At 46.5% G+C, this 18,861-nt stretch overlaps 2 protein-coding genes across 2 annotated transcripts in view; one reads left to right on the top strand and one right to left on the bottom strand.

The window, feature by feature from the left end:
* The window catches only part of actn3b (actinin alpha 3b), a 32,109-nt gene extending 25,799 nt beyond the window's left edge, over positions 1-6,310 (top strand). The window contains exons 13-21 of the mRNA XM_069172258.1: positions 375-483; positions 636-776; positions 1,372-1,554; positions 2,141-2,275; positions 2,710-2,889; positions 3,009-3,155; positions 3,396-3,461; positions 3,964-4,122; positions 4,804-6,310. Coding sequence (XP_069028359.1) covers positions 375-483; positions 636-776; positions 1,372-1,554; positions 2,141-2,275; positions 2,710-2,889; positions 3,009-3,155; positions 3,396-3,461; positions 3,964-4,122; positions 4,804-4,962 — 1,279 coding nt within the window. The 3' untranslated portion in view covers positions 4,963-6,310. The remainder of the gene's footprint in view (positions 1-374; positions 484-635; positions 777-1,371; positions 1,555-2,140; positions 2,276-2,709; positions 2,890-3,008; positions 3,156-3,395; positions 3,462-3,963; positions 4,123-4,803) is intronic.
* Positions 5,478-18,800, bottom strand: prkd4 (protein kinase D4). Its single transcript, XM_069172260.1, has 19 exons — positions 18,544-18,800; positions 17,922-18,070; positions 15,409-15,547; positions 14,404-14,535; positions 14,148-14,302; positions 13,329-13,524; positions 12,886-12,969; positions 12,096-12,252; positions 11,683-11,806; positions 11,426-11,503; positions 10,638-10,848; positions 10,318-10,343; positions 10,152-10,224; positions 9,802-9,908; positions 9,554-9,715; positions 9,101-9,199; positions 8,751-9,018; positions 7,249-7,334; positions 5,478-6,623 (listed from the first exon to the last, which is right to left on the bottom strand). The coding sequence occupies exons 2-19, from the start codon at positions 18,057-18,059 to the stop codon at positions 6,486-6,488; spliced, it is 2,373 nt and encodes a 790-aa protein (XP_069028361.1). The 5' UTR covers positions 18,060-18,070; positions 18,544-18,800; the 3' UTR covers positions 5,478-6,485.
* Positions 18,801-18,861: the final 61 nt, after the last annotated feature.

The raw sequence follows: 18,861 nt of genomic DNA, 5'->3' as shown, positions 1-18,861 counted from the left end.
CCATAATTCACCACCCAGCACTTCAGCAGCAGATATTGTCCCTCCGACAGCAAAGTGTTCTCAGACGACCTCTCACTTACAGAGAGGGCTGAAAATCCAGCGCGTGAAACCACAGTGAATATTCAAACATCTCCAGATTTCCTTCCTGACGTGTGTTTACTGTGATTTGTTTACCTTACACTGAAACTTCCTGATCATAAGGTCAATTTGAACGTTTACACTTTCGTTTAGTAAAAGAGACGAACTGTTATTATTCAGTTCAGATGTAAACTTGATAACGAGCATACAGGATAGAATATATCGTTGTATAGGAAATGTAATTTTGTACAAGTTTAGATCACTTAATAGCGTTTTTTGTTTTTTTTCTCCTCCAGCGAGCTGGACTACCACGATGCTGCCACAGTGAACGGCCGCTGCCAGGGCATCTGTGACCAGTGGGACAACCTGGGCACCCTGACCCAGAAGAGGAGGGACTCACTGGAGGTGAACCCAAAACACTCGCCGCTCACCGGATCCACAACAAACACCGTGAACATTACAAGCGATGGTTTCTGCAGGTGGTTTCGGTTTCAGAGCTCCAAGTGTTGGTTCACTGCGGGTCCTGAGAGTGTGTTTCCTGTTGTGTGTGAGCGCAGCGTGTGGAGAAGCTGTGGGAGACCATCGACCAGCTGTACCTGGAGTTCGCCAAGAGGGCGGCGCCCTTCAACAACTGGATGGACGGAGCCATGGAGGACCTGCAGGACATGTTCATTGTCCACAGCATTGAAGAGATCCAGGTACACACGCACACACGCACGCGCACACATTGATTGAATATTTATCCCCCTGGACATTAAAAACATTATAAAAAAATATAAACTGTGAACATAAATATAAATGTCCCTGTCCAGTCATTTTTCTATTCGATGTCCACACAGTCACTCTGATGGATAATTGAATCACAAAATCCACAGAAAACTATTTATAAGTCAGGAATAGATTTGAATTTTTTTCTTCTTGGAAACTTGCCGGACTAAATCTTTAACTATTTAAATAATAACAACCTGAAAGTTTGGACTGATGGGAATCTATTGGACAATAAATAGTGAGAGAGGAAACAATGCAGAGAAATGTGAAGCCCGTCAGAGTTTCCCAGGCAGATGCCGTGTTCAGTCCCTGAAGGGACGGGAAGCTCTGAACAGAATGAAATTCATGAGCTCACATCTGACGTGGGTATTTATTTGTCCTATATATATATTTATATATATATAAGATGCAAAATCATTGAGGCCACTCAAACTGAATTCTAAATTCAGGTGCAAAGAAAGTTTTCTTGGTTTTTACATTGAAACAAACGCCGGAGCGCAGCATGACCACGTCTGTCCCTCACAGAGCCTGATCACCGCCCACGACCAGTTCAAGGCCACCCTGCCCGAGGCCGACAAGGAGCGCATGGCCACCATGGGCATCCAGAGCGAGATCCTGAAGATCTCCCAGACCTACGGCATCAAGCTGTCCGGAATCAACCCGTACACCAACCTCTCCCCCCAGGACATCAGCAACAAGTGGGACACTGTGAGTCCGATCGAACGGCCCCGCGCGGGAGCCGAGGAGCGGTGGCGTTAATTCATTCTCGTTGTTATTATTATTATTATAGCGTTTAAATTGTCTGCACGTAAACGGGACACGTCAACCCCTCACTCTGCTCGTTGTTAGCCGGACGACTGAACGCGGCGCACAGACAAGAGTCCACAGCAGCAGGGCAGAAGTAGTCGAGTACGTTTAGGTGAACGCTGCCGGCTCTCCGGGGAAATCAGAGTAACCGCTCAGGACAATCTGTCAGTGCAGCGGAGGTGTGACACACATCCTCCTCACACGTCTGTCCTCGGAGAGAAAGGTGAATTATTAAAACCGACACCCGCGCCGCAAACCGTCATCAAGACGGCTTCCGTGATAACGACATTTACTGAGAGGAAAACAAATTGTACATTTAAAATGAGCAGTCTGATGAAAATACAAATCACATCTGTAGCGTTTTCAGTGGGTACGAATGAGGGTGTGGAGTTGCAGCTCTGGTGTCTCTTCAAGCACGAGGAGGTAAACTGCGGTTGTGCGCGTTTACGTACGCGACCCGTGACCCGTGTTTGTTGGGTGTTTGCAGGTGAAGCACCTCGTGCCCCTCAGAGACCAAATGCTGCAGGAGGAGGTGGCCAGACAGCAGGCCAACGAGAGACTGAGGCGCCAGTTTGCTGCCCAGGCCAACATCATCGGACCCTGGATTCAAACCAAGATGGAGGTACGCTGGACCGTCAAATCTGATTCAGTCAGACGGAGCTTGAATAATCTCCGACGTCGCCGAAATACAGGAACGAGAGATCAGCGCCTTGAAGAGTACTCGCAGCTTTTGTAGTTTTTATAACGAATTGACGCTGCAATTATTTCCGGCGGCGAAAAATGGAAAACAGAGACAAAGCGAGAGAATCCAAAAACAGCAATAAAATGTAAATATGTAAAAGTGGAATTCTTTAGATTTGAACTGATTCATTTTATAGTAAATTTAAATGTGATGATTCATCTTTAGTTCCTCGTAGACGTCCTGATCGCTCCGTTTCGAGTGAATTTACGGAGCTGAAACTCATGAGCACGTAAACAGATGTCTGGAAAGCACAACCGTTCATCGATGGTCCTCCCTGTTTCCTCCCCCCTCCCCTCCCCCCTCCTCCCCCGCAGGAGATCAGCCACGTGTCTGTGGACATCGCCGGCTCCCTGGAGGAACAGATGAACAGCCTGAAGCAGTACGAACAGAACATCATCAACTACAAATCCAACATCGACAAGCTGGAGGGCGACCACCAGCTCAGCCAGGAGTCCCTCATCTTCGACAACAAGCACACCAACTACACCATGGAGGTGCGGCGGGCCGCACCGCGCGCCGGCCGACCTTTCGCCCCGCCGCCTCGCCCCGCGCGTCCGTCGGGACGCGCCCGTGACCTCCGTCTGACCCCCTCCTGTCCTCCTCTCTCCCGCAGCACATCCGCGTGGGCTGGGAGCAGCTGCTCACCACCATCGCCAGAACCATCAACGAGGTGGAGAACCAGATCCTGACCCGCGACGCCAAAGGCATCAGCCAGGAGCAGCTCAACGAGTTCAGGGCCTCCTTCAACCACTTCGACAGGGTGAGGCGGCCGCCGGCCTCCCGGAGACGGCTCTCGCCGCGCGGCGGTTGCGTTTAGCTCGGATCTAAAAAGAACGAGCGGCCCGTCGACGTTTCAGGATCACGAGAGCGCTTCGGTCGACGCTCGGCGTCCTTTGCGCCGGCGAGACATGAAAAGCGTTTCCGACGCCTCCGGAGTCGGAAACGCTTTCGTCGCAGTAAATAAAACACGCTTGTATTTTTTTTTTCTTCCCCTCTGCAGAAGAGAAACGGCATGATGGACCCAGACGACTTCCGCGCCTGTCTCATCTCCATGGGTTACGATCTGGTCAGTGAACATCTCACGGAACATGAACACATCGGGTGGATTTCAAATGTAAAAGTACGACTGCAGGGTTCCCGCTCTGAGTCAAATGTCACGTGTCTCTGACTTTCGCTGCCTCCAAAGCTAAACTTCTGGCCTGTAATGAACAGAACAACATGCTGCCGTCGTGCTGAGTAGACAAGAAACGGCGAAAGAAATACAATCCGTGTCTAAATGCCGGTTGCCGAGGCGAAGGATGTGTCGACGATAATTTGCTCGCAACCTGACAATCTCCATTTTCCATTTCTGTCAGCGACCACGAACGCCACCAAACACACACACCCCGACGACAACTGACGTTACAGCGACACATTTGGAAAACTTCACATTTTGATAAACGGCAAACTAAAGTTTAAACGTGCAAAGAAGATTCCCCGAAATCCCGTCAGTCAGCGAAAGGAGCCGCAGAGCTGGTTTCCGTTCTTCAGTAACCTGCCGATGCAACACGTCCCGTTTCTCTTGACAGGGCGAGGTGGAGTTCGCTCGCATCATGACCCTGGTGGACCCCAACAACACGGGCGTGGTGACCTTCCAGGCCTTCATCGACTTCATGACCCGCGAGACCGCCGAGACCGACACCGCAGAACAGGTCATGGCCTCCTTCAAGATTCTGGCCTCGGACAAGGTGAGCGGACGAGGTCGTCGCTTCTGTCTGCGAGGAGATCGGGAGGAGGAACGACTCCTGCTGTCAGACGGCTCGTAAACAAGCCGGCTAAAATCACGAAACCTGTTTTTATAGCCGCTTGTGTGCTTTATCAGGAAAACATGATTTCTGCTGTATGTCGGCTATTAAGTAAAAAAAAAAAAAGTAAAAAAAAAGACCTCCACTGTAAATTAAATTAAATTAATTTTATTTATATAGCGGCAAATCACAGCACCGGTTATTTCACGGCACTTAACACATTAAAGTCCTCACAGCAAGACTTTACAATATTATAGAGAAACACAACAATTCAACAATTCCCACGTAACCTAGGAGGGAAAAAAAAAAAACCTCCTCTTTAAGGGAGAAAAACCTCCAACAGAGGGAGGAGAAACTCCCTTTAACAGGAAGAAACCTCCAACAGAGGGAGGAGAAACTCCCTTTAACAGGAAGAAAGCTCCGACTCAGAGGTGGGCGGACCTCCATCAACACTTTTACAGTAACCAGGTTACTTCAGTGCCTCTAAACACCTCCGAGTCTTCAGTAAACATCCTCGTTGCTCCCACGTCTCGGCAATTCGTAATGAGCCTCGGGGCCGAGCGGTCGCCGCTCTTCATCGCCTTTCTTCTCGAACCAAACCCTGCATTTCTTCTCCTCCCGCAGAGCTACATCACAGTGGAGGAGCTGCGCAGGGAGCTGCCGCCCGAGCAGGCGGAGTACTGCATCAGCCGCATGACCAGGTACATCGGAGGCGACGGCATCTCCGGCGCCCTGGACTACATCTCCTTCTCCAGCGCCCTGTACGGAGAGAGCGACTTATAAACACAGCCGCTCCTCCTCCTCCTCCTCCTCTTCCTCAACCCTTCTTCCCAGCTTCTCCTATTTCTCCTGTTTGGAGAGAGCGATTTGAAACCCTTCCACTGTCCTTCTGTACGCTTTGTTCTCATCATGTTTTTCCTCTCTAAAATCTTAACTCCCCCCCCCCCCCCTCCCCCTCCTCCCCTCCGTCCTCCCGTCCCTCCCTCCATGCCCAGGAACACTGCTTTAGAGAGGGTGAGAGCGGAGGGCTCTGCTCAAACCGCCTCTCTCCTTTCTGTCGGCGTGTCTTTAAATAAAGAGTGCCGGGTACTGCACTGAGCTTATGTAGGCAGCATACATATGAACGTACCGGCCTTCAGGACACTTTAAGGAGAAGGAGAGAACGTTAGTTTTGAGCAGAGCCTGCCGCTCTCCCCCTCTCTATCTGATGACTTTTTGTAGAAGGGTAAATTAAAGAAGAAAATGTGATAAAGAAGCTGGTCGGTCAGTTGGCTTGGTTGGTTGTGTATTTGTGCAGATGCATGCTATGTTGAAGTTTAGAAAACGCTGTCTTTCGAGTCTCGGACTCACCCTTAATCATTACGACGCAAAAAAAAAAAAAAAAACCAAAACAACCCGGTGAAAGCAGAGGAGCCGAAGTCAGGTGCTATTAACGTTACAAAACCACTGCAGATTCTCACCGCAGCGCTGCGAAAGCTGAATGTGAAGCGCAGACGACCTGCAGATCTTAAAAAGCTTTAAGAAACTCAGGAACAAACGGAGGAGGAATGAGAGCGTCGTGACCTGAAGCGCTGAAATATTAAGATTCAGACAGACAGGCAGAGAGAGGGAGAGCAACTCGGAGCAAAGCACCGTGGGTAAATACAAAGACGGCCGAAGGCTGGACGGCGAGACTCGGGAGCAGAAAGACAAACTGTTATGGCCAGAAAGAGAGAGAGGGCGAGCGAGCACCTCTCTCCTCGCTGCCCAGACTCCTCTCAGTCCAGGACAGGACAGGACAGGAGGAGGGACACAGACAGGGAGAGGTGTCGAGCGGCGAGAGGCGGCAGGGCATCAGGAAAGTTGTGGACAAAAAAAAATAAGCGTACGTGGGACCGCAGCAGGCCGTCGGAGAGGAAGCACGAAGGGCTCCGGTCCCATTTTGGAAAAAAAAAAACCAACAACCACAGGTCAGCCATGATAGTCAGCGCGAGTCGGCTCCTCCCTCTGCATGTCAACTGCATCCGTGCTCCATTCTCCTCCTCCTCAAACTCATCCTGTCCATCATCACCGATGCCACAAAAAACTCATTTTCAAACAGTCACATTTTAAAGATCGAAACTTGGAATTAAAAAGGAAAAATGACATACAACAGTTGTCTGTGTTGTTTTTTTTCTGAACACCCGAGACTCTTTTCTTCGAGTTAACCGCGGCTCCTTGGCGGGCCGGCAAATTCAGAGTGATTTCATCGAGACGGAACGGGCTTTGAAGCCGAACGACCTTTGACCTCGCCGCGGCGGTCACGTGTCCGGGTCGTCGTCGGGGTCTCAGCAGAGGTGCGAGGGGAAGTCCAGCCCCTTCTCCCGGGCGGAGAGCACCCACCGCTGCTCGTCCCCCGGATGCGTCAGATACCTGCAGCCCATCTTCAACTCGAACTCCCGGAGGTCGCACCACAGCTGGAAGTCCTGCAGGAGCCAGAGGAGCGACGATGAAGGGAAAAGGAGACGGATTCTGAAGCGTTACGTCTTTAAAACATGATCAGAAATACAAAATACAACTGAGTACACTCTCAGTGTTCAGTGGTCAAAGCCAGCTCACGTCTGGCGCTGGACAACACAGTCTGACTGCACGTATATATCTTTCTGCTCCAGGGAAAACAAACACTCTGGCTTCTTTGTATCTCTTTAAATCAATCATGTATCGTCGCGGGTGACGATGCCCTTTCAAAATAAGAGCGGGGAACGACTCGTTTTGGCGGAACGTTTGCACGTTACATGTTTTGCAATTAAAAGGCAAAAATCCTCACGAGGGAGCAACGAAAAGCCATCAGGCCTCCCAATCGTACTGAACGCGTTTCAGCGCTGCCACTTGGTGGCGGTTGGGGAATTTTTTAAACGGCAACACGGGTCGAGAATTGGGAGGAGAATGACGATTAAAGCCATCACGTGAGACCAACACTCTCCATCCGGTAAGTCAGACTTTGCTCTCCGCGGGGCTAAAATAAGTTCAATCTGTCTTTAATATCCTGATGTATTTATCAGCGTCTTTCGTTGTATTACGATGGACAGCCAAGACTGTGAAATATCTGACCTGCAGCCAGGGGTGTCCCAGTGTTCGGCCCGCGGTGAACCTCCGTCTCACCGACACCTGCAGAAGGTTCTGGATGAGGTTCACAGCTGGGGAGAAAGAGAGAGAGTTTACTCAGTGGAGCCACCCAGTGGGCAAGACAGGAATCTGTTGACTGTCTTCAATCCCATTATGAAAACAGGGACAGACCGAGAGGCCAAATACTGATGAAACTAAAACAAATCCAGGTTACTATTAGTCGACATAATAAAGTTCGCAAAATAAAAAAGTATGTAGAAAATGAGATTTTCATGACATTTTTGGACCACTTCAGCTGGACCATTTTGAATGATTTTTTATATATATATATATATATATATATATATATATATATATATTTTGGACGACATACTAATGTATGACTCTTTTTTTTTTTTTTTTAAAGGTTGAAGACATTCTACAGAAAAATTTCTGACGACATGCTATAGCATGACTTTCGTTCATTTTTATGTAAGCCAGTCTGTTGGTGCAGTTGTCAGCGTTGTCGTCTCGTAGTCTAAAGGTCCCAGGTTCGATTCCAGCCTGGGACTTTTGATGTGGAATTTGCATGTTCCTGCGTAAATAATAACCTAAAAGTAAAGTATGTCGTCCTTAATATGGATGACTAAATTATGCATGTTGTAATGCAAATAGTCTATAATCTAAAATCAATGTCATGCAATGTAATCATGCATGTAGTCGTAAATGTGACAAAGAGTCACACTATAAGCAAGAACATGCAATCCACCACAAACAAAGTTCCAGAGCCCCATCGAACCCAGAACCTCCAGATAGTGAGACGACAACGCTGCCTTACAACTGTATCAATGTGCTGACTTTAGTGCTTGCTTGTCTGACTTATATGATTTATATGACTTTTAAACACATCATTGAAAATAACACTGCAGTGCAGTGGTTAGTGTTGTTGCCTCCCAGTCAGAAGGTCCCAGGTTCAATTCTTGCCGTTGAGAGGGCTTTTCATGTGAGATGTTACTGTCATCCTTCCAGGGCCAGTATTGAACCTGCAACCTTCTGAGTGGGAGGCAACGATGCTAACCATATATACACTGATGTTTTTATTTTTATTTTGTAGGACACTATAGTATGACTTTTTTGACATTTTGAACGACATGCTATACAATACATGTAAATGTATGATGACAGCGGGGTCAGAGTGGGCGCAAATGTCATTTGGTCCCCCCCTCCAATGGCGATTTCAGGGTGACGTCCTTCTCAAAGGAAAATTCAACAGACATTAATGGCATAAAAAAATGTGGATTGTCATGAGTTACATTTTAATTCAGTTACTCCCCTTCAAGCACACACTGTAATCAGATTTCTGATCATCAGTTGCAGAATTTATAAACTATGATTACAAAACAAAAAGAAAATCAAACATGTATTTTGTAAAAAAAGGTCTTGCCTTAAAAATGCTGTCGGCTGTTCAGTTGAGTGTTTTTAAATGCAACAAAACCAAAAAGACCGACCTTCCAGTGAAATGGAGGCCCAGGGTTGAGGCGGGTACATGAAGGCTGCGTTGGTGATCTGCTGCCGGATGTCCTCGTCCTCGTTGAAGGGGAACGTGCCGCTCAGGCTGACGTACGTGATGACGCCCACCGACCACATGTCCAGAGAGCGGTTGTACCCGCTGCTGCTGATCACCTCGGGCGCCAGGTAGGCCGGAGTCCCCACGACCGAGCGGCGGAACGACTTCTCGCCGATGATGCGGGCGAAGCCAAAGTCGCACAGCTTCACCTGCGAGAAACAGCGCCGGTTAAAAAAAAGGTGATATGAGAACTTCGATCTGCTCTAAATGAACAACAGTGTGAAGTCCCACCTGAGGGAAAGAGTCTGCAGAGGCCAGCAGGACGTTCTCAGGTTTCAGGTCACAGTGAGCGATGTGTTTCAAGTGAAGGTACCGAAGAGCCTCGAGAATCTGAACCACCAACAGGAGAAGCACTCGTCGTCAAGGTACAGTGGTTTTAATCTGTCTGCATGCAGGAAGTGAATCCAGACGGATGCTGAGCCTGGACTTAAATCACTTTGATGTGCATCTTTCACTGACTTTTTTCTAATTTAATTTTGCTCATTGAGATAAACACTCATAAAGCTGAAAAACCTAAAAGAAGCAAAGTTACACCGAAAAATAGCCATGAAGACAAACAAGCATTATCATACCTCCATTTGTCAAAAAACACACAAAAAAAAAAATCCATTTGATTGAGGACAATATGAGACTGACAACATTAAAGAAAATACTCTCGAGCATTTCAACATCAGCATCTCACACCTGTATGACCAGGAAGCGAGCGATGCGTTCAGGGAGTCGGCCTTTCTCGCTGGACAGGATCATCTCCAGCATGTCTCCGTGGAGCTTCTCCATGACGACAAAAACATGCTGGACGGTTTCGAACATCCCCTCCAGGAGAACCACGCCGAGGTGGGACAGGTTCTGGACGACACACACACTCGTATATTGGAGATGGTCGAACGATAAATACGGCGCTTAAAAACGTCGGTGAAGAACGTTGTTCGTACCTGCAAGATGTCCACTTCGTTCCTCAGCTGCATCTTCTGTTTGGTGGGGAAGCGAGTCTTGTCGATGACTTTGATGGCGACTGGTTGACCAGACTTCCTGTGAGTACCTGAAGAATGAGAAATGAGATTAGATAAGAGGTGTCAGTTGATTGACATTCTCTGATTTCAGCCTCTCAAATGAGGAGACTTTGTTTTTCCTTGGTCTTGCGTGATGATAAAATGTTTTGGACGCACAGTCAGAGACAAGAAATTTCAATTTGTCCATCCTTTTTTCTGCTTTGTACTCTGGTTTACTGATAAAAGCCAGTTACATTCAGAAAACCAGAGCGAGCCGAGTGTCTTCAGCTCACCTCTGTACACGACTCCAAACTGTCCCGATCCCAGCACCTCGTCCGTGGAGATCTGATACACTGAGCTGATGTCCTGAAACACGCATGAACACTGTGACGTGTAAGAAAACACAACCTCTCTGGACGTGTGGATGATAAATTGGAGAGTGCACAAACTGATCCTCACCGCGCTGTCTCTCCGATGGTCTTTATCTGCAATGAAGAACAGCAGGTTCGTTAACGAGTTAAAACATAAAGTCAGTCATCATTTAATAAACACTTGATGGCGAACAAATACGGTCCGATTCATCCTTGTTTGGAAGTTGCTTTTCTCATTGGAGGTCGAATTCTGATTTGTGTTTGGTTTTAAATGTTAAATCTGAAGAAGTTGTTTCTCTTCATTTTACTATTAATAAAAAAACGATTTCATTTGCGTCCCTTGGATACTGGATGCGTCTAAGAAGCCGTATTTTCTTTATTAAAGACGCGGATGGTTTGCCGTCTCACCCTGGTTGTCCTCTCCTTGTCCTCTGCTGCTCTGCACCGGCATCAGAGCCTGACGGATGGAGCTCTCCCAGGCCGCCGCGTCCTCGCCGGCCACGCAGTACACCAGCGAGGCCGTCACCAGCTCCAACGAGTGAGCGCTGTTGCCGGGCAACAAGGGCACGGAGAGGTGGGCGGGGCCGCGGACCCCCAGCACCTCGGACAGGGGGATCTCCTGCGGGAGAGGGAGAGGAAGAGGAGGAGGAGGAGGAGGGTTTTATCTTCTTGAAATACAAGTTTTAAAGCATGTTTTTCTGTTTTAAAATGACTTGATATTTATATTCTGAGCACTTTTTACTTATTATATCGACACCATATCTACGACATAGCTGGATCAGTTTAAAACATCACTGCTTAGCAGATAAGATGAGCATTAACAGACGAATCCCAACAAACTGATACTGTTTCATTGTCTGGTTCGGGCTGATTGTAGTAACTGGAAGAGTGCATTACTAGATTTGTACAAAAATGTGAAATTTTTTTTTCGAGCTGATACTCTTTAGGTGATAAAACGCACGTGTTGTCCTCTTCTTCAGTTTGGACGAAAACGAAGATGTCCCAAAACTAAGTCCAGTCGTGGACGACAGATCGTTTTCACAAAACCAACAACAGAACCCCAACAGATGAGACTCCTGCTGGTTTGTAGCACGCCGAGCTGCTTTCAGGAAAAGCGAAGAGCGGTCCGACAGTCCGACAGTAGAAGACCTGCTCATCGCTCTGCGTCTGGTTGGTCCATCAGGTGGAGCGTTTACCTTGTAGTACTTGATGCTGCTCTCGTTCTGGTACAGAGTGACGCTCTTCCAGTCCAACAACCAGTAATGATGTTTCCTCTGGGAAAAGAAAAGATAAATATCAACCCGTGTGAGTGAACGTCACGTGACTTATAATGTACAGATGAGGAAGTTTAGAGCTTTTAACGAACACTTTAGATTTTGACTGACTGTTTCAAGCAGTTTTAAGAAGAGCTGAGTAGTGTGTGTGTGTGTGTGTGTGTGTGTGTGTTTCTCACCAGCGTGTCTGTGTTGGTGTGATGCAGCAGCCATCCCTCCCTCAGAACTCCTCCGGCTCTCCTCTTAATTTGATGAACCGACTGGACGACTCTCATCAGGGGGATGTTGCTGCTGAAACACGGACTGACGGAGGGACGGAGGACAAAAGTAAATAAAATAACAACAAAAACAAAGCCTCATTTAGGAGTAAAAAACTTGATCCCTATGAGATCAGTTGCCTCTAGGTGGCAGTGTGGGTCCAAAGCTCAATGACAATGAATCCCAGCAGAGATGTGTGTGTGTGTGTGTGTGTGTGTGTGTGTGTGTGTGTGTGTGTGTGTGTGTGTGTGTGGTGATAGGTGCAAATCTGATTCAAACGTCTGACGTCGTCAGGACATTTTGTGCACCATGAGGAGTTTAACAGCCCTCTGACCTCATCGGCTCCTGCAGCTGTTCGTCCTCGGCGGTGTCGGCCAGCGAGTCACCGTCGGTGATCATCTCGTCGTCAGAGACGTCCAGTGTCGTACCGGGGACCTCCGACTCATAGTCCCCCGGGTCCGGCGGGCAGGTGTGACCAGCTGCCGAATATTCTGGGAAAGTGATGTCATGCATGAACGACATGGAGGTCGAAACCAGGGATCGCCGACACATTTGACATTTCTTAATGAATCTACTCATCGTTAGTTCTGTAAAATCTTTAAAAAATACTTGAAATTCCATCTTCAAGGAGCTTGTTTTGTTCAACCAATGATATGAAAATATACATCAAAACAGAAAAAGACTTACATTTTTCACATTTCAGAAACTAGAAAAAGAAAATGTTTTGGATTTTTTTGGGATAAATGACACAAATTACAACTAAAATTTCACTGATTCATTTTTTTTTTTTTTTCATGATCAATAACATTATTTGATCTTACAGCTCCTGCATTAAATAATCCCAGCATTAAACACAGTTAGATGGTCAAATCATTTTGAATCTCATCAACCTTTGATCCTCTTCCTCCTCCTCTTCCTCCTCCTCCTCCTCCTCATCATCATCATCACGACTTAGACAAACGTGACGTTTCTGGGAATTTGAATCAGTTGGAGGCCTGAATCTATCAAACCTTCCTGGGAAGGAGGATGAATCAGCTTTGACTCATCACAGTTCTGAGAACATCATAATCTAACGCAGCCCGGAAAACTAAGGGAAGAACAGAGCTGCCTGGATGGCGGCTCACCTTCCCCATTGACGCCTCGCCTCTCCCCCGGACAGTCTCTGGGGACTAACGGCTCGCAGCGCCGATGGCAGTTAAACCTGCAGTCTGACAAACAAACACAGAGGAGCAGAGAAGGAAGAGAGTCAGGGTGGGCGATGAGATGCTGCTGACAGAATTCAGCTTTCAGAGTCAGTTTTCGTGATTAAATTCAATCTTTTTCTTCGTTGTTTTCCTCTCTTCATTCAGAAAGAAAAAAACATGACGATTTAATTTAACCTGCTGACTCATACACGTGGGATACACGACCAGTGTTGCAGTCCGCCTCTTTGGGCTCGGCGTGTGCTCACGAGCTTCTGATCACAACATGACTCATCAAAGTCAAAGATGTGCTGGAACGGAGGAACTAAAAACAGCCACAGAGCAGCAAATATATATGGAAACGTATAACACGTCTGCAGCCTCACCTGAGCACTGCTGCCCCTGCCTGAAGAGCCCTTTGAGCAGCCGGTGGCAGTACTGGCAGACGGTGGGTTTGGTGTAGCTGTGGATGTGGAAGGTGTGAGGCACCTGAGCCCGGCCCCGGTCCCCGGACCCGACCCCCAGCCACACCGGGGGCTCGGCCCAGGACGGAGGCCTGGACGAAGGTTTGGACATGCTGATCTGGTGAAGAACAGAAAGTCATCCGTGGTGCAGATGATCTTCGAAAATTGAAACTGATACTGCGTTCCAGATGTTGTACTCCTGTTCTGACACTCTAGTGAGTGTGACTCACACTGTCGAGTACAGAAACATGCAAGTACCAGGATGATGCACTCAAAAGTGTGAAACTCTGGAACACTTTCCACCCTAAACGGTCGCCATCTTGGCTGCGTCGAGGAAAGGGGGCGGAGCCACCTAGGCAACGAATTTTTTACTTTAAAGCGTCTTGAGGAAGCTGCAGCTGTTCCTGAACCAAAGTGTTGTTTTTTTCACTACTGCTGCTGAACAGAAGAGTCAGTGTGTTTATTGAGCGTGTTCAACAGAGGGCGCAAAAAAAAACTTTGATTTCTGGGTCAAATAACTAAAGCTGCAGATATTTTGGCGGTTGATGTGTTCACATATTGAGGTCATATACAGTCAGTGCAGAACAGCAGCGTGCAGATTGAAACAACACAACACTGCGCTGCACAAGTAAGAGTCCTTTTGTGGAAGAGCAGTATTCATCAGTGTACTACGGGAAGTACGTCATCTGGAACACACAGCACTTCGTGTCCTGTTCCTTCACAATACTATTATTTCTTTACCTCCTCCAGACTGCCTCCGGCCTGATTGGACAGCGAGTGTGTTCGGGACCGCCGGGGTGGAAACAGGGAGAGGCTGAAGCTGACCTGACGCCGAGCTCGACTGCAGTCGTTGGGCAAGTGGAAAGCGCAACGTTTGTGGAAGTCTAATCCGCAACCTGCGTGGAGGCAGAAGGGGGACAAAAACTGGCTGATATCACTCTCTCAGACCGACGCTGGATGCCGACGAGATCTAACGGTGGTGTCGGCGCGGCCTCACCGTCACATTTCAGCCCCTGTCGAACGAGGCCCCACAGCATTTCTCCACAGTGGTGGCAGAAGGTGGGACTCCGGTACGAGTGGACCACCAGGATGTGCGGACGGATCCTCATCTCAGTCACGGAGGCTGATCCTGAGTCAGAGGAAGAAGGGGGAAACAGAATATATTGCAGCAATAAACCGAACGCTGCCTGTTTGGAATCACTCCAGCAGTTTAACACATTGTGAGTGCATTTATAAAAAAAAAAAAACACTTGTTAGATTCACCAATAAAAACATCTAAATTTGATTAAAAAAAAAAAAAAATCTCATATATCTTTGTTTTAGGATCCTGACGTCAACTACGTCATTTCATCTCGGCTTCTGTGCAGGTTTAAAAACATCTAATCTTGTGTTAAAGGGGGAATATAAGAGTGAGTCAGCAGCAGGAGATTTGGTTCATTTTATGAGGAAAAAGCCTTTTGTGTGAGAATCAAGTCCAAAGTATTCTGCAAAAACATGCACAATTTCTCTTCTTGTAAAATAAGAAGTAAAAGTCTCCAAATAAAAAATGACCTGCAAACAGAACTCCGGTTGAAGTGTCTTGATCCAGAATAAATGTTGTGTGTGTTGCTGTTCTTGTGATCTTTACGTATTTTTTTCTTTTTGCAGCAGACTTCTGGCCGAGCTCTGAGTCAGAGGTTTAAACAAGGAGGCTCAACTGACACGTTGAGATTTAAGCAGCTTTGTAATGGTTGTGAGTGTAAAAAAATAATATTGAAAAAGAGCAGAAAATATGGAGGAGTCTGCACCTCACAGATACCCTGAGTGGTGTAAAGAGGGAACAGTTTCCTTTCAAATTGAGAGCCCCATCTTTCTTTTTACAACGTGTGAAATTCAGAAATGTGCTGTATTTTAGAACTAAGTTCTTCATACATGTGAATGAACTGGAAATCACCCGACAGGATAAAACAGCTGATTGGTTGGTGAATGGATTGATTAAACCTCAGCCCCTTTGACCTCTGACCTGCGATGATGATCTCGATGAGTTCCCCGTCCTGCAGCTCGTCACAGTCCGTCAGCCGCTGCAGCTGCTGCTCGGAGGCCGGCTCGTGTCTGAACAACAGGATCTTCTCCCCGACGCCCACCACGCTGCAGTCTGGAGCCTGAACACACACACACACACACACACACACACACACACACACACACACACACACACACACACACACACACAATCAGATTGAGTCTTCCCCTTTCTTGAGTGGCTGCAGTCGTGTGATTTTTTTTTTGTTGGCCTCGTGAAGTTAACATAACCACAGGACATCATAAGATCAAAGGACAAATCTCTCATGAAAACAAAACTGTGGTGTAACTTTTGACAAACTTTTCAACCTCAAATAAGCATGATTTTTATTAAAAAAATGTATCACAATGATGAGTCATTTTACGAGAAGCAAATATTTCCATGCCGACATTCTCCTTCTGATCGTTATCAAATGCAAATCTCTATTGCGGAGCTCATAAACGGTGGAGCGAGATTAAAAATGTTGATGGGACGGGACTCAATCTAAAGTCAGAAAACCTTTTAAAATGTTTCTTTTAGTCTGAATCCTGACTGTAAATGCTGAGCCGGCGCTGCCCGGTCACATGTAGGCAAGAGTGGGAAACAAAACATTCACTTAAAAAAAAAAATCCCTAAAAATCTAATCACAGCTGAGGAATTATCACCATCAACAAAGCAGAAGCAAAAGCATGAAAGAACCTGAAAAACTCGACAACCGAAGAAAATAGTCACGATTTTCTTTTTCACATGTGCACCTGTACCAAGCTATAAAATACAAAACCGCACGGAAACACAAGAAGTGGTTCTGAAAATACTAAAAGTGTTGCACTGCAGGTCAGGAGTGTTTCCTCTGTGGAACGATGCTGTTAAAAGATCCTCTTCATACAGGAGAATCAGGACTCACGAACAAAAACAGAGATCAGTGTAATTTTCTGAACGGGAAGAACTTCTCTTAAAGATCTTTATCGAACGAGTTAAATGTAACAGCTGTTTACAAAATATTTTATATTCAAACATAATGTCAAACAAAAAGCAAGCGATGACCCCGGCCTGATTGCAGCATGTCATGTGGTCATATCATTAATGCAGAATGATTCTCAGCTTCTCAGTGGACTGAAGAGACAAATTTATGTATAAAATTACACCTAATTTATATCATCAAATACACAATGTGGATAATTAGACTGATTGCTAAAATGCAATAAATTTGTTTTCATACTGCTGATTTTTGGGTCAAAATAGGAGTTCAGCTTTCGTGTTACAGGTGCAAGTTGACACACACACACACACACACACACACACACACACACACACACACACACACATTCAGGGTGTGACACGTCTGCAGAGACACACTCATGCTTTCAGGTTTGTATGCAGTGTCCACACAAAATGTTTGCACACACAGCTATTCAAAGCGTGCTGACCTGCTGCCTGGAAACTGTGTGTGTGTGTGTGTGTGTGTGTGTGTGTGTGTGTGTGTGTGTGTGTGTGTGTGTGTGTGTGTGAGTGAGTGAGAGAGAGTGTGTGTGAGAGTGTGTGTGTTTGTGTGTGTGTGAGAGAGACAGAGCGCAGTTGTGGTTGGAAAGTTTTCTGCGCTCTTGTCGACCACACAGTCACTTTAACTGCAGCTGTATGAAGACCAGACCAGCTGAGAAAACAACTGCGATTCACAACCTCCTTTCGTTAACTTCAAACACCGTGTTAACGCAACATCAATGATGTAGTGTGTAGCACAAAACCACGGCCGAATGTTTTCTGAAATACTTCAAAAGGCTCTGTCCTAAAGTTTAGAGTCAGGAGAAGGAAGTGAAACGGAGAGTCTCCCTGAACATAAAAGCCCCGAAACTCTGCATCAGACTGAAGAAACAAACTCTGAAATGTTCAAGAGTTGTTTTTTAAACTGACATTTACATTTGAACTGCATCGGTCGCGTGTAAACCGCCTCCTCTGTACACGAGGTGACCTTTCACAGTCCACTTCCTGACAGCTCTGACTGGTCGTGAAACGTCAACTTAATATTTTCCAAGTGGGACCGTGTTCTTTGAACATGTTTTCATTCAGATGTCGGTGCTCAGTGCATTCTTTGTCTTTGCATTCACGTTGTTTTTTTTTCTAATCACCAAAGTGTTTGTGGCTCTTCGCCACTAGTAGGTGAATGTTGTTACATATTTATAGAAGTCAGGTGTGGAACCTGAGTGGAACTAAAGTAGTACCGCTGCAGTTTTTATTTTGTACTTTTTTTTGTTTTTGTACGAGACAACTTTTCAAAATCTCCAAAAACACCAACCCTGATCCTACAATGGCCACAAAGCAGCTTCATAGCATCTTGCAGCGGTGAACTTCTTTCAAAATGCACCCCTGAAGTTTTAAGAGCAACAGCCCAGATATCAAGAGTTGGTCAGCATCGTGTTGAACGTCCTCACGGTGCTCAAGGTTAGAGGCCTCAGTCTCATCTACAGGGTCGTGGTTACCTTGCGCTCTATGACCTCGGCGGCCAGCCGGCAGGCATGACGGTAGCTCAGGTTGCCGGCAGGGACTAGAACCACCTCCCTGAACAGGCCCAGCTTGAACTGGACCATAGCCGGCGCCGAGGGAGCCACGGCAGACATGGAGAGACAGGCTGTGGAGAAACACGCTCAAATTTATTCATAAAAAATAAAAAAAAAGAGAGAGAGAATGAATGAGACTTTTCATTTATCTCATCAAAAACTCTGAAAACAATCTACAAATCCTTTCCTGGTGTCGGCTGCTGTAAATATGACCATCTTCACTTCATGGTTGAAAAGGTGACTGATAAAAGTTTCGAGGGCCAAGATTCTTCCCCGATTTCAAATCTGGTGTCGAGATCATTAACTAGGTCACATATTAAGTAGCTGATACAGTTTTCTCTCTAAAAAGACAGATTTATAATGTAAAAGCTTTTGATCCTAAACAATGAGTGGTGGAGAAGAAGAAAACAAAAAAAAGTACAGTGCTTAGATAAATATACAGCATTATGTTCAGAATAAACTAAAATACATTTTCTTTTCATTTCCTACTATTTAAATTGAAACAATACATTCGCCTCCCGTGAAATACTTGATGCGAGTTTACCTTCTAATCCCGCTTCATTCAAGCTCCAATCTTTCACGTTAATCGCAGGAGTTGCAGCTCGACGATGCCAGAGCTCATCAGTCCGTCACAGCGCTGCAGATCGTCAGCGTGAACTCTGGCGGGTCTGGTTTCCTCTTTGTAGGAGCTCGGCTGTCGATGAGACAGGAAGTAACTAGAAAGATGCAGCTCTGTGAAGGCTGAAGACAGTGCAGCGTGTGGTTAACACCCTTAGCCCTGGCTGTGGGAACTTACCCACTTTACACACACAATTAGACACACGTCCACACTTTGAAATTACCCAAATAGTTTGTTTATTCA

Source organism: Embiotoca jacksoni, unplaced genomic scaffold, assembly GCF_022577435.1.
Source record: "Embiotoca jacksoni isolate LCO1_2020_lvr unplaced genomic scaffold, fEmbJac1.0.p SCAF_51, whole genome shotgun sequence".
Taxonomy (NCBI): domain Eukaryota; kingdom Metazoa; phylum Chordata; class Actinopteri; family Embiotocidae; genus Embiotoca; species Embiotoca jacksoni.
The sequence above is the reverse complement of the archived record's forward strand: the minus strand, read 5'-3'. Positions and strand labels throughout refer to the sequence as shown.